We start from the raw sequence: 15690 nt of genomic DNA, 5'->3' as shown, positions 1-15690 counted from the left end.
GTTTAGATGGCCGACCTACGATCGCCACGATGTCCGCATAGCCTCTAGAATGGTACGTCTAGCAGCCGCTCGTGGTCGTCGAAATGCAATAAGATTCTCAGTAGTACCCCGAGAGTCAAACTTTCTAAGGGCCCTCCTACGTGCACAGATTGCGTCCCGGCACTGCTGCGTCCACCATGGGACAGGAGGACGACGAGGGCAGCCCGACGTTCGCGGTAAGCACCCTTCTGCAGACCGCAAAATCAGCGATGTCAAATCCCCTACCGACGGGGGTTCACCCGCTGGCTGCATAGTAAGGGAATGCTCGATCCTTGCTTGAAACTCAGTCCAGTCGGCTTTTCTAAAATTCCAGCGCTGTGGCCGAGAACCAAGAAAAACGTCAGCTCGGTACTTGATCCAGATGGGGAAGTGGTCACTTCCCATTGGATCGTCTGACACCGACCAGTCAAAATGGTTGATCAGTTGTGGGCTCAAAATACTTAAGTCGATTGCCGATGCCTGTCCTGATGGGAGTGTAAAATGGGTACGCGTGCCCGTGTTTAAGAGGCACAACGATTCTTCATGGATGAGGGCTTCGCAGCGTTTCCCGCGAGTGTTTGTCTTGACACAACCCCACGCTGAATGGTGAGCGTTAAAATCACCTAAAATGAGGACAGGCGGCGAAAGCTGAGCCACCAGGTGTCTCAGATGAGCAGACGGAAACCCGGTCCCCGGAGGCAAGTAGATTGAGCATATGGTAATCGTATGGCAGTTTAACAACACTTTGACTGCGATAGCTTGAAACTCAGTATTCAAAGCCAGCCTTTGTGCCCACACGCTGTGGTGCACGGCTAGGAGAACGCCACCACGAGCAACAGGGACAGGTGGTAAATCTCGCCGCCAAACGGCGTAACCCGAAAGACTAAAAACGCTGTCGGGTGCCAGTTTTGTTTCCTGGAGACATATCACCGCCGGACGCCGCTCGTTAATGCATACTTGGAGATCTTGGTAGCTTGTTCGGACGCCCCTACAGTTCCACTGTAAAACATTCGTCATGGAGCTAAGAGGTCAGGATGGTCGTTAGCTTCCTATCACTCCATGGTATCGACGCCTACCGGAGGACGGGGGCATGTGTTTGGGTTGTGAGTGTAAAACAGAACTACTTTTAAAAATACTCGGCTGCGCCGGCCACAGCAGACCCAGACGGTCCAGCTACGGGGTGCAGGGACCCACCAAGGTCTGATCCCACCGACGCCGGCCGGGTTCTGGGCCAAATACGTGGGCTGCCGTCTGTGGGCGAGATTGGCCAGGGGGGGGGGGGGCCACGCTTTTCCAGGCGCCCCACTCTAGACGGGGACGGCGCCGGCGAAGCCATGACCCTAGATGGCGGCGCAGGAGGAGGGCCCATCGGTGGATTCCGAACCTCGGATCCACCAGGGGCCTCTACGCGTCGCCTGGGCGGTGGAACGATTTCCCCCGCGGGAGCACGTCCCTGATCCTTGTTGTTGTTTTTCTTTGGAGTTTTCTGGCGCGTCGACTGCAGTGGTCATTTTGCGCCCATAACTATGCTGTTACTTAATTAGTACGGTGTGAAAATGACTTGAAAATCAATATCTTTTAAAAACGAAAAGAGCTGTTTGGGATCAAGAAAGGAGGAACTGTCACCAAGCACATCGTTAATCGTCAGGGTCAAAGCCTGTGAACCAAAGTGACGTCGTCGTTCTTCGAAGAGGCATGGACATGATATAATGACATGATGGACAGTCAGGACGGCACCACACCGCTGGCATAGGGGTCTGTCGGCTCCATGCAACAGATGGCCATGGGTGGCATAAGTATGCCCATTGCGCAGCCTGCATGAAACCACCTCTTCCCACCGCACACTGCGGGAGCATGACGACCACAAGCCCAACTCCGTCTTTATTTCCCTGAGCTTATTGCCCCCCACCTGGTCCCAACAACGCTGCAATCTGCTTCTCAGGAAGGTCTCCACTGCCGGGTAAAAATCTCTGGCAGGGATAGGCAAAAACCGGGTATATGGTGCTACCGCTGCTCGCTTAGCAGCGGCGTCAGCCAGTTCGTTGCCCACGATACCGACGTGACTAGGGATCCAGCACAGCGCAACTCTCTTTCCAACCCGATTCAATTGTGTCAGGCGGGATAAAATGTCCTGTAAAAGGGGACATGATGGATAAAAAGACTTCAGTGCAGAGAGACTGCTCAGTGAATCTGTAAAAATGGCGTGTGAAGATTTTTCACCCACTTCTATGAAACATATCGCCTTGGTGATTGCAACTAACTCCGCCGTAAAAACTGACGAGTGGGCCGGTAACGAGAACGATCGAGTGACGGACCCGCTAACGAAAGTACAACCCACGCCATCCGAGGTTTTGGATCCGTCTGTGTATGACAGGGTATATCCTTCGTAACACGCCAAAAGCTCAACTGCCCTGGACCTCAATAGGTGTGGTGTGACGTCTTTTTTCCTAATTTCCGTAAGCGAGGTGTCAATGAAGGGTGTGGTCATTTGCCAAGGAGGAGAAGCCAGGCGGCTTACTTGCCTTACACCCCGAACAGGAATTCCGCTCTCAAGCAGTAACGCTCTCATTCGGGAACCAAAAGTTAAAGCGTGCTGCTGCGGCCCATGACGAAGAGAACTTACTGCAAACCGCGAAAATATTGCAGAATATGTCGGGTGAAGTGGGAACTGCCGCAGCTTCAACGCATAACGCATGCCAAGCATTTTCCAACTCGTCGAAAGTGGTGGTTCATGTGCCTCCGTTAAAAGGCTGACGGAAGGTGATGTGCGAGACGCCCCAGTAGCAATGCGAATGGCAGTATGGTGGACGGTATCAGGAACACGCTTGCTGGATTCAGACGCGCCATCATAAACAAAGCATGCGTAATCCAGTTTGGAGCGGACGAGGGAACGATATGAAAGCATAAGCGTGCTTCTGTCTGCCCCATAAGATGTGCGAGACACACACTTTAGTATGTTGAGAGATTTGAAGCATCGGTGGCGTAACATTTTAAGATGTGCGTTATATGTAAGGCGACGGTCAAAGTGTATCCCAAGATACCTGGCCACGGCCTTATTTGGAATAGAGCGACCATATAGACGGATGCTCAGATCATCACATCGCTGGCGACGACAAAAATGCATCGCAACGGTCTTGTCGCCTGAAAAACGAAACCCGTTCATGTCACCCCATCTTTCAACGCGGTCCACAGCCAGCTGGAGACGCCGCTCCATCGCTGGTACTCTCGCTGCACTGGTCCAAATAGTAAAATCGTCAACAAAAAGGGCACGTCCGACCGACTGTGGGAGCACATCACAGATATCATTTATCATAACTGCGAACAGTGCTACACTTAACACGCCGCCCTGGGACACGCCGTTTATTTGTTCGTACCTATCGGAGAGGACGTTGCCGACCCGAACACGAAAGTATCGTTTGGATAAAAACCTTTGGAGAAAAGCACCCATATGGCCACGTATACCATATTTAAAAAGCTTTTGAACAATACCATGGCGCCATGTGGTGTCATAGGCGGCTTCAGTGTCGAAGAATACTGTCCCCATATGCGCTTTTTCTTGAAAAGACTTGCGAACCGTGGTGTCCAGTGTTAAGAGATGGTCCGCCGTACTATGGTTTTTCCTAAATCCGCACTGCGAGTTACTAAAAATATCGCTGTTCTCTAAAAACCAAGTGAGTCGCACGTTTACCATCTTTTCCATGAGCTTGGACAGTGATGACGTCAGTGAAATGGGTCGGTAATGAAGAGGGTCCAGCCCACTCTTTCCCTGTTTTAGGATAGGCACCACAACAGCTTCCCGCCAGTCCGGAGGGAACTCACCTCTTGACCACACCCTATTGAAGGCCGCCGATAGTGCACGACGTGCGCACGGTGGCAGATGTCGGAGCATCTCATTGTGGATGTCATCAGGACCTTCCGATACACTACGAAGTTTTCCGATTGCCGACTCCAACTCCACCAAAGTGAAGGGCTCATTGTACGCCTGTGGTTGCCTTGTAGAAAAGTTCAGTACGGTTTTTTCGGATTGTGCTCTTTGCCGTAAAAACTGTGGGCTCGTGTTTGCACCTTCGCTACGGTGGGAGAGTGCTCGGGCGATCCCGTTAGCCACATCCAACGGATGAGTCACCACCTGGCCGTTAACATGTAACACAGGAAGTGGCACGGATGAAAACTGCCCGGAGATTCGTTTGATCCGAGCCCTAACCTGCGAAGTTGGTGTGAATCGGTTGAGCGTGCTTATGTACATACGCCAGGATTCACGTTTCGCTTCTTTTATCGTGCGGCGGGCAAAAGGCCTGGCTTTCTTAAAGGCTACTAAATTCTCCAAGCTACTTCTGGCGTCAAAAGCTCGGAAAGCACGTTTGCGTGCGCGAATTGCATCACGACACCTCTCCGTCCACCACGGCACAGGAGTGCGACGAGGAAATCCAGAAGTGCGCGGGATGCAATTGCTAGCGCAATCTAGAAGTCTGTCGGTCCGACATAATGTCTCCAGTCGAGCCTCAAACTCACTCCAGTCAGCCTTTTTTAAATTCCAACGTCGTGGTATTACACCCAACGTTCCTCTTATTTGGAATCGAAGCCACACTGGGAAGTGATCGCTGCCCATTGGATCATCTGCCGCAGACCACTCGAGGCTCTGCACCAGCTCGGGACTAGAAAGACTCAGGTCAAGCGCGGAAGTCTGACCAGACGGCAGTGTAAAATGAGTACGAGTCCCTGTGTTTAAAATACACAGTGATGAGTCACGGATAAAATGTTCGCACATCCTTCCGCGGGTGTTCGTGCTATCACAGCCCCACGCGGTGTGATGAGCGTTGAAGTCGCCTAAAAGAAGACATGGTGAAGGCAACTCATGCACTAAACGTCTCATGTCTTCCAATGGAAAACCGACGCCAGGTGGAAGATATAAAGAACACACCGTGATGTGACGGTGATTAAAATGTAGGCGTGCGGCTACAGCCTGTAGCGTAGACCTCAGGTTAAACCTCCTGGCTGGCACGCTGTGGTGGACTGCAAGGACACCGCCATGTGCGATACCGTCGATTAACACATCATTGCGAAACAGGGCGTATCCCTTCAGCGTGCAGTGGTGACTAGAAGCAAGCTTGGTCTCCTGCAGCGCTACGGCTGCAGGACAGCGCTTGCTGACGACAGCCTGGAGGTCCAGGGCATTCGCCCTTATTCCTCTACAGTTCCACAGTAAAAAGGCCTGTAAAGGGAACGTGTTAAAAAGCCGGTTGGAGGTCACATACTAAAACCGGACACGTCTTAAAAGAACTGGGCTGCGCCAGTTGCAGAGGCAGACTTTTCTGACTGAGAGCCACGGTTGGAATCTTCAGGGAGGCGCCCCACTCTGGGACGAGTTCTGGGGCTCCCGCCGTCAGATGGAGACGGGGGACCGGCCGGGGCACGCTTGACGCCAGCGTACCCGGTCCGGGGTGGCGGCGGGGGAGGGCCCATCGGCGGGCCTCTACCGGGCGTCTGGGGGTCAGCGGGGGCCTCCACTGGCCTTCTCGGCGATGGTGTGCCACTGCGAGGGTTGGGCTCCTTGCTTGCAACGGACAAGGGATTGGCCGTCTTAGCCCTCTCCAACTCCGCTAGGCGGGCCCGCTTGGCGTCGCGGGCGCGCCTGTCCGCCTCATGCCGTTCCATCGTTTCCGCTGCTCGTCCACACACACTCGCCAGCGTCGTCGGAGGCGACGAGGGCGGCGGAGTGACAGACGGCGAGGAATGCCGAGCCCGCGGACCATGCCCGCGCTTGACCACCGTCCATCCCTCCTCCTCCCCCGCCTGCGACCCCGACGACACATGAAGGTCCGGCGGCACGGCGTTGGTAGAGCAGGACGCAACTGAAGGACCAGGAGGATCCGACTGGGCGGGGGTCGCCCGCCCCGCCGGCACCACAGACAAACCGAAGGATCGCAGGAGCGTGATGAGTTGGACCGCTGACATGTGACTGACGCTGGTGGACTGTGGTACAGAGGTTTTGGATTTTTCGGCATAGGATACCTTGGGGTGATTAGCCTCATACTGTTCACGCGCCTCGCGGAAAGAAATGTTCTTTGAAGTTTTGAGTGATATAATTTCCTTTTCCTTCATGAAGGCTGGACAACTTCGGTCGAAAGTTGTGTGCGGTACCTGCCCCGTGCCACAGTTCACGCACCAGGGCTGCACAGATGTACACTGGTCTCCCGCATGCTCGGAAGATGCACACTTCCCACAGACAGCTCGATTGCGGCAGTGTGGTTTTGTATGACCAAAGCGCTGGCATTGAAAACATCGCATCGGATTCGGAACGAAGACCCTGACTTTGACAACTGCGTAGCCAATGCGGATATCAGACGGTAAATCAGGCCGGTTGAATGTCAGTATAATGTTGTTTGTAGGGATTTGGTCATCACCCCTCCTGGTCGTGATCCTACGTGCTCCCGTGACCCCGAAAGTTCCCAACTCTTCGATGATTTCCTCCTCGCTGACGTCACGAAGGTCATAGCAGTTTATGATACCTTTTGAGAATTTTTTGGTGTGGTGCGGTGTGACCGTGACTGGCACGCTCACGTCTCGCTTTGAACCCTCGGTTCTCGCGGCATATACAAATTCAGTAATAGTCAAAGCTCGAGTCGCATCGGTGCCGTTTGCGAACTCCACTTCGATCGCGCCGTCCCTCAGCTTGTCACAGCGGGTGACTTTTCCCAACCTGTCGCATCCGTTTCGGCGCTGAAACGGTGAAAGCGATGCCAGGTTCTTCACATCACTCCGGAAAACAAGAACGCGTGGGGCAGGTGGAACCGACTCCTCGCTGCACCCTAAATTCATCGCAGTCCGTCCCCCTCTCGGGGGGCGGGAGTTTTTTGGGTTTGTAGATGCCATGCAAGGTTGTTCTTTATTTCGGCACCGGGGCTCCCCACCCACCTCGGAGCCCAACTGGGGGACGGCGCACTCACCAGTTGGTGGTGGTGCCGCCAGGGCTACCCCGGTGCTATACGGGGCTAACGACGCCTCCCACACGGCCAGGTGTAACTGGGGAGATCCATCCCCCTCCTGACCGTGGTTCAGCGCCGCCGCTCCTTGACCCCTTAAACCGCTGAGCGCGGCCAGGCGCCCCAAGCGGAAACCCGCAAGGAGCACCCAACCGCAACGCGAGCGATGCACTGTGTTCAGAGCACGTTTGATCAGGTCTGATGAGCTGTCGTAGATAAAACAGCCGTAGTCAAGTTTTAAACGAATCAGGGAGCGGGACAGGAGTAAGAGTGTCCTCCTATCAGCACCGTATGACGTACGTCCCACGCACCTTAGGATGTTAAGAGATTTTAAACCTTTGTCGCGGAGATTTATGATGTGCTCACGGTATGTTAGGCGTCGGTCAAAGCGTATATCGAGAAATTTCGCGGTATTCTCATTGGCGACGCGTGGCCCATACAGCCTGATTTCCATATCAGGACAGTGACGGCGACGACGACAGAAATGAACTGCAGTTGTCTTCGATGTAGAAAACCGGTAACCATTGAGCACACTCCACTTCTCCAGACGTGTGACAGCCAGCTGCAGCTGTCGTTCCATCGTGCGAGTGGTCGATGAGCTACACCAAACAGCAAAGTCGTCTACAAACAGAGAACGGCTGATCCCATGTGGAAGCGTGTCCCCTATGTCGTTTATCATCACTGCGAAAAGAATGACACTTAATACGCTGCCCTGAGGCACACCATTGTCCTGTGGATACCTGTCGGATCGATAAGAGCCAACACGCACCCGAAAGAATCTGTCAGTCAGAAAGTTTTGTAAAAACTTTTCCATGTGACCACGGATGCCACAATCGAGTAACTTCATCATAATTCCATGTCTCCATGTGGTGTCATAAGCTTTTTCTATGTCAAAGAAGATGGCGCCGGTATGACGCTTGCTACTAAATCCGGCTCGCACTGCGGTATCAAGAGTTAAGATATGGTCAATCGTGCTCCTGTTCTTACGGAATCCGCACTGAGCCTTCGCGAAAAAGTTCTGGCGTTCTAAAGTCCACGAGAGCCCCACATTCACCATTCTTTCCATGAGCTTACAAAGCGAAGATGTGAGGGCGATCGGGCGGTAGTCAAGAGCGTTCGTCCCACTTTTCCCGGGCTTTAAAATAGGCACTACTATTGCCTCTCACCAGATTGGCGGGAAGTAACCTGACACCCATATGCAGTTGAAAACTGCCAGCAACGCTCGTACTACACGGGGGGGAAAATGCCGTATCATATCATTGTGGATGAGGTCGGGCCCCTCCGCTACACTACGCAGCGAGCGAATGGCCGCTTGAAGCTCCATCATAGTGAAATGTTTGTTGTACGTCAGGACGTCATCTGTACAAAAATTAACCTGCGAAGTTTCACATCGTGCCCTGTGCCGCAAAAACCGTGGATCGCAGGTGCCATTTCGGCAACGGTCTGACAGCGCTTCCCCAATGGCTTCTGCCACATCACTTGGGTGAGTGATGTCTTGACTTCTTCCCACTCGCAGTACGGGAAGGGGAACTGCTGGATGCAGTCCAGCGATTCGTTTAATGCGGCCCCATACATGTGACGTCGGCGTGTGGCGATTTAGTGAATTGACGTAGCTGCGCCATGATGCACGTTTCGCCTCTCGTATAGTGTGGCGTGCGGCCGCACGTGCTTGCCTGAAAGCCAAGAGGTTTAATGTGCTGCTGTGCCGGTCAAAAGCCCTAAAAGCTCTCCGACGTGCACGAATAGTGTCGCGACACTCGTCGCTCCACCAAGGTACAGGGGTACGACGAGGGCATCCGGAGGTGCGCGGAATGCATCCTTTCGCCGCATCCAACACGAGAGACGTAAATTCCTCCGTAGTCGGAGTTGCAGAGTCGAAATCGCTGGAAAACGTTTCGTCCAGGCGAGTCTCAAATCCACTCCAGTCCGCCTTCTTGAAATTCCAACGCTGAGGTCGAGTACCAAGAACAGTACCACCACAGTACCGAGCCCGGACCGGAAAGTGGTCACTTCCAAGGGGGTCCTCTGAAGCATCCCAGGTGAAGTGTGGTGCCAACTGCGGACTACAAATGCTCAGGTCTAGCACCGACGATTGTCCGGATGGCAATGTAAAATGCGTTATTGATCCTGTATTTAAAACGCACAGACCTTCGTCACGCACGGGAGCCTCACATAGCCTCCCGCGAGTGTTCGTTCAAGCACACCCCCACACAGTGTGATGTGCATTAAAATCGCCTAAAACGAGTAGAGGGGGAGGAAGTTGAGAGACTTACTCTCGTAGTCCTCCAGTTGGAAATGATGATGATGACGATTTGGAGTTTTAGGGCGCATCGACTGCTAGAGGTCATGCAGCGCCCATAACTATCGATTCATGCAGAACCGTCAATCAGAGAAGTGCATCAATCAGGTCACCCTATAGAGCCATGATGATCGGCCCTAGCATCATGATGAGAAGATTACAGGAAAATCTATAGCGCGGAGGAACTGGAGCACTTTACCAAACCCGACGATGTTCGAAGAATCCCCTAAAAAGTCGCATAGCGTGCGACTCTGGACGTGGCGTCCGAAAAACTGCGCTCTCGTTGCAGTAAGGTGGCGGCAAGCGACCAGTACGTGATGCACGGTCAGTGGATCAGAGCATCGACCGCAGCATGGTCTGTCGCCAGCCAATAGCAGGTGACAGTGCGTAGCACATGTGTGACCTATGCGTAACCGGCAAAGGGCAACTTCTTCCACCCTATTGTCCCGAAAGCACGACTGCCATAATCCAATGCGGGGTTTCACGACTGCAGCTTGTTGGCGCTCAGCGAGTTCCAGTACAACTGCCATCGCTTCTGCATAAACAGCGACACTGCGGGGTACATGTCTTGAGCAGGTAGTGGTGTTATAGGAATTCTAGTCCCTGTCGCAGCGCGCTTTGCTGCCGCGTCAGCAAGATCATTTCCGCATATCCCCACGTGACTTGGGATCCAGCATAGAACGACCGTTTTTCCTGCTCGATCCAGTGAGCTAAGACGAGATTGAATGTCCTGAACCAGTGGATTCGACGGGGAGAAGCCGCTAACAGCCAGCAGGCTGCTCAAGGAGTCGGAAAGAATTAAATGCAGGTTGCTATCGTCCACTTCAATAAAACAGAGAGCTTTGCTAATGGCTATAAGCTCGGAAGTGTAGACCGACGCGCGTGAAGGCAGTGTGAATGACCGTGTGGTGGATCCGCACACAAAAGCGCACCCTACACCTGCATCCGTCTTCGAACCATCTGTATAAGTCATCTTGTACCCGTCATAGGAGGCCATGTGCTCTAAGGCTGCACCTTTGAGTTCCGTCATGAGGACACGTTGCTTTTGCATATTTGATAGAGAGACATCCACTCTTGGCGATGCTCCCATGGAGACTGCTCCCAAGGAGCAGTCTCCATGGGTTTAGGTCTGATGACACGCCGTAGGTTCAGGCCGCTCGCATGTAAAAGCTCTCTCATTTGTACACAGAAGGGAGAAGTTTTAGGCGACCGTTGACGTAGGAAAAGCTTTCGTAAGCTACGCGAAAACACTGCTTTGTAGGTGGGATGATCTGGGAACTGCGCCAGCTTGCACGTGTAGCGCAGTCCCAGCATCTGCCTTCGCAATGCTAGTGGGGGCTCGTGAGCCTCCACCAGAAGACTGTCTATGGGCGATGTCCGAAAAGCCCCTGTGGCGATACGGAGCGCGGCGTGATGCACCGTGTTCAGAGTACGTTTCATCAGGTCTGATGAGCTGTCGTAGATAAAACAGCCGTAGTCAAGTTTTGAACGAATCAGGGAGCGGTATAGGAGTAAGAGTGTCTTCCTATCAGCACCGTATGACGTACGTCCCACGCACCTTAGGATGTTAAGAGATTTTAAACCTTTGTCGCGGAGATTTCTGATGTGCTCACGGTATGTTAGGCGTCGGTCAAAGCGTATATCGAGAAATTTCGCGGTATTCTCATTGGCGACGCGTTGCCCATACAGCCTGATTTCCATATCAGGACAGTGACGGCGACGACGACAGAAATGAACTGCAGTTGTCTTCGATGTAGAAAACCGGAAACCGTTGAGCACACTCCACTTCTCCAGACGTGTGACAGCCAGCTGCAGCTGTCGCTCCATCGTGCGAGTGGTCGATGAGCTACACCAAATAGCGAAGTCGTCTACAAACAGAGAACGGCTGATCCCATGTGGAAGCGTGTCCCCTATGTCGTTTATCATCACTGCGAAAAGAATGACACTTAATACGCTGCCCTGAGGCACACCATTGTCCTGTGGATACCTGTCGGATTGATAAGAACCAACACGCACCCGAAAGAATCTGTCAATCAGAAAGTTTTGTAAAAACTTTTCCATGTGACCACGGATGCCACAATCGAAAAGTTCATCATAATTTCATGTCTCCATGTGGTGTCATAAGCTTTTTCTATGTCAAAGAAGATGGCGCCGGTATGACACTTGCTACTAAATCCGGCTCGCACTGCGGTATCAAAAGTTAAGATATGGTCGATCGTGCTCCTGTTCTTACGGAATCCGCACTGAGCATTCGTGAAAAAGTTCTGGCGTTCTAAAGTCCACGAGAGCCGCACATTCACCATTCTTTCCATGAGCTTACAAAGCGAAGATGTGAGGGCGATCGAGCGGTAGTCAAGAGCGTTCGTCCCACTTTTTCCGGGCTTTAAAATAGGCACTACTATTGCCTCTCGTCAGATTGGCGGGAAGTTACCTGACACCCATATGCAGTTGAAAACTGCCAGCAACGCTCGTAGTATACGGGGAGGAAAATGCCGTATCATTTCATTGTGGATGAGGTCGGGCCCCTCCGCTACACTACGCAGCGAGCGAATGGCTGCTTGAAGCTCCATCATAGTGAAATGTTTGTTGTACGTCAGGACGTCATCTGTACAAAAATTAACCTGCGAAGTTTCACATCGTGCCCTGTGCCGCAAAAACCGTGGATCGCAGGTGCCATTTCGGCAACGTTCTGACAGCGCTTCCCCAATGGCTTCTGCAACATCACTTGGGTGAGTGATGTCTTGACTTCCCACTCGCAGTACGGGAAGGGAAACTGCTGGATGCAGTCCAGCGATTCGTTTAATGCGGCCCCATACATGTGACGTCGGCGTGTGGCGATTTAGTGAATTGACGTAGCTGCGCCATGATGCACATTTCGCCTCTCGTGTAGTGTGGCGTGCGGCCGCGTGTGCTTGCCTGAAAGCCAAGAGGTTTAATGTGCTGCTGTGCCGGTCAACCCGGGGACGAGGGCGAGGGGGCACGGCGACCCCGATAAAACGAGGATCAGGAGTGATGAGTGGGCCGGATGCAGGAAAATGGGTAATGTGGAGGGAGCGGGCCGGACAAGGAGCAGGAGCTCACGAACCGGCAGGGTCGGTACACCCTGAGAGGAACAGCTTTCGCTGTCCATCCGTTACCGGAGCTGGGACCCGAGGGGGCGCTAATCCCCTACACCGACCGAAGCCGGTGCCCCTGCGGGGGTCCTTAGCTTCCAATCACTCCGCGGTATCGACGCCTACCGGAGGGGGGGGGGGCATGTGTTTGGGTTGTGAGTGTAAAACATACCTACTTTTAAGAATGCTCGGCTGCGCCGGCCACAGCAGACCCAGACGGTTCAGCCACGGGGTGCAAGGATCCACCAAGGTCTGATCCCACCGACGCCGGCCGGGCTCTGGGCCGAATACGTGAGCTGCCGTCTGTGGGCGAGATGGGCCAGGGAGGGCCACGTTTTTCCGGGCGCCCCACTCTAGACGGGGACGGCGCCGGCGAAGCCATGACCCTAGATGGCGGCGCAGGATGAGGGCCCATCGGTGGCTTTCGAACCTCGGATCCACCAGGGGCCTCTATGCGTTGTCTGGGCGGTGGACCAGCTTCCCCCGCGGGAGCACGTCCCTGATCCGCCCCCAGCAGCCGGCTAATCGCCTTCGTCCTTTCTTGCTCAACTAGACGCGCTCGCTTGGCTTCGCGGGAGCGCCTGTCAGCTTCTTGACGATGATGATTGGGGTTTTAGGGCGCGTCGACTTCTAGGGTCATTTTGCGCCCATAACAGCTAAGTGTTCACCGTGGTGTATAAATGGCTGTGAATCCTACGCTTCTCAAAAATGAAAACAGCTGTCCGGTGCCAAGCACGCGAGAATCGTCACCAATAAGGTCTGAAAAGGTAAGACCTGACGCATCTCGTCCGAAGTAAAGTGCCCGCTCTTCTCTGAACTGTGGGCACGAGTGAATAACGTGGCGAACCGTAAGTGGCGCACCACAGCGAGGACATCTAGGGCGTTCTTCACCGCACAAAAGGTAGCTATGTGTTGCGTGCGTGTGGCCATTTCGTAACCTGCTGAGGGTTACTTCTTCGTGTCTCAGCTTACGTGAGCTTGTAGACCATAGACCCAGTTGTGGCTTGATCATCTTTAACTTATTGTTTACAATGGCGTCCCAGCAGCGCTGCCATTTCGCCTTCACAAAGGTCGCGATTGCAGGGTAAGAGTCCCTTGCCGGCAAGGGTAAAGAACGGGTGCAAGGTGCACGCGCTGCCCGTTTTGCGGCCGCGTCAGCACGCTCGTTACCTGCGATACCCACATGACTCGGTATCCAACATAAGACGACAGTTTTACCAGCAAGATCCAGCGCTGTCAGGCGAACTAAAATATCCTGTATAGTGGGACAAGGTGGGTTATAGGTTGTCAGAGCCAACAGGTTGCTCAAAGAATCGGATAAGATCACGTGTGAGTTGCTCTCACCAACTTCGATCAAGCATAGGGCTTTACTGATTGCAACGAGCTCGGACGTGTAAACTGAGGCGTGTTTCCGTAAAGAAAAGGACCGGGTGGCTCGGTCATTCACAAATGCAGCACCAACGCCTACCTCCGTCTTCGACCCATCAGTATATGTGGCTTGAAAACCCAGGTACGACCCGATGTGCTCCAGAGCCTTCGATCTCAGGTCGCATGGGATCGCTCCCTGCTTGCTTGTGCATGAAAGGGAAACATCCACTTTTGGTGAGATTAGCTCCCATGGAGGCACTAATGTAGAGGCACCTGTCAGCTTCTTGACGCTCCATCGTCTCTGCTACACGTTCACAGGCACTGGTGAGGGGTGTCTGTGATGAGGGAGCCGGTGGTTTCTCAGAAGAAGGAATACCGGACAGCGCGCGAGGGCTGCGGCCACGCCGAACCGTCGTCCAGCCGTCATTTGTTAGCGATCCAACTGGTCCCGAGGAGACCAGCTGCACCGACACAGCACCGGCCACCGACTGCTCGGTTGGTGGGGAGGGAGCTTGGGGTGCTGGCTGCAAGTCCAGGGCGCGTGCTAAGGGTACAACCGATATCTTTAAAATTGTAGCGACAACCCGTCTGCCGACCTGCTATTTGTCTGAATCTGGAAGTATGGAGCCCACGACGTCGTTACTGGGGCCTGCTTACTACCCGCCCAAGACTGTCCCACGACTGTTGAGACAGCTGGTAGCGCGTAATTTCTGAATGGCTGTGTTCTATTGGGTGCCTGTCTTGTTATGGACACAGCCCGTTTTCTACCCCTGCGCGCGTCAGCTCAGACATCCTATTCTTGGGAAACCGCGGACATAGTGAGGGAGAGACGTGGTCAAATGTCACGGCCTTATTTTGGCTAGCCTTAAACAAACAGATAAATGGTGTACCGCAAGTTATCCATATGTTGTTACGGTTCTCAACTACAAGTAGCTCATTCAGCACACAAACAAACGTCAACGTGGCAACAACGGGTGCACTCCTGCACTGCTGAAGCACGTGCTGGAGAACCACGCCTACAGCACATGCTCTTCACCCAACAGCACACCCTGAACGATAGGTGGCAGACACAGTCGCGCAGGACACCAACACAGTAGTGTGTCGTTCTACTGTGACAATGAGCGCAGCCCCGCCACGACAGCGCGCTGGCTACGCGGCCGGCGCCGGCTGTCAGCGGCAGTGCGCCGCCGGCTGGCACCACACCAGCCGGCGGTGGTCGCGCAGGTTGCGTGGGTTGCTGAAGCGCCGCTGGCAGACCGGGCACAGCGTCTCGCCGCGGTGCCAGGCCAGGTGGTCGCTGAGGCGCTGCGAGTTGCGCAGCCGCTGGCCGCAACCGGGCCAGCGGCACGGCACGCCTGCAACACACGACCACCGTCAGCGCCACTTCTCGCTCGGCGCGAAACGGCGCCGTCGGGCGGCGGCTCACAGCGCCGGGCGAGGAGCTCTGTCCGGACCCGGCAGCTGCCGGCGACCCGCCATCGAACCGGGAACGGTTACCCGCCCTCCAGCTCATGAGCACACTGCTTCCCCCCCCCCCCCCTCCCCTCGCAGTCCATCGGGTGGAGACAGTCTTCCGTAACGGAGGATCATTCCCAGTAGACGCAACGGCCGGCACCTACACTTCCAGTCCCTTCCCCGGGGTCTGCCGCTCCCTTCTCAGCGCGAGTCGCCGCCTGCGCCCCAGCCAGCGTTCTGTGGGGAGTCAAAGCAGCCAGCTGCCGGCCGACGGATGCCGGTGCTGCACATGAGCGCGCAACTTGGTGCGCGAGGAGAGCCGCTGGCCGCACAGCGGACAGACGGTCTCGCCGCGGTGCCAGGCGCGGTGATCGCTCAGCCGCTGCTGGCTGGACAGGCGCTTGCGGCAGCCCGGCTCGGGACAACGAAGGCCTGCAACACACGGTGGTCGGTC

The 15690-nt window shown here is 54.4% G+C and overlaps 1 protein-coding gene across 1 annotated transcript in view; it reads right to left on the bottom strand.

Moving 5' to 3' along the window:
• LOC119098048 (zinc finger protein 408-like) overlaps positions 1 to 15690 on the bottom strand; it is a 69278-nt gene that overhangs the window by 36270 nt on the left and 17318 nt on the right. The window contains exons 2-3 of the mRNA XM_037220977.1: positions 15501 to 15668; positions 14993 to 15136 (exon numbers count right to left, since the gene is read on the bottom strand). Of these exons, the coding sequence (XP_037076872.1) occupies positions 14993 to 15136; positions 15501 to 15668 (312 nt within the window). The remainder of the gene's footprint in view (positions 1 to 14992; positions 15137 to 15500; positions 15669 to 15690) is intronic.

Source organism: Pollicipes pollicipes, unplaced genomic scaffold (genome assembly GCF_011947565.3).
Source record: "Pollicipes pollicipes isolate AB1234 unplaced genomic scaffold, Ppol_2.1 Scaffold_4740;HRSCAF=5597_pilon_pilon_pilon, whole genome shotgun sequence".
Classification (NCBI taxonomy): domain Eukaryota; kingdom Metazoa; phylum Arthropoda; class Thecostraca; order Pollicipedomorpha; family Pollicipedidae; genus Pollicipes; species Pollicipes pollicipes.
This window is presented reverse-complemented; position numbering and strand designations above follow the sequence as displayed.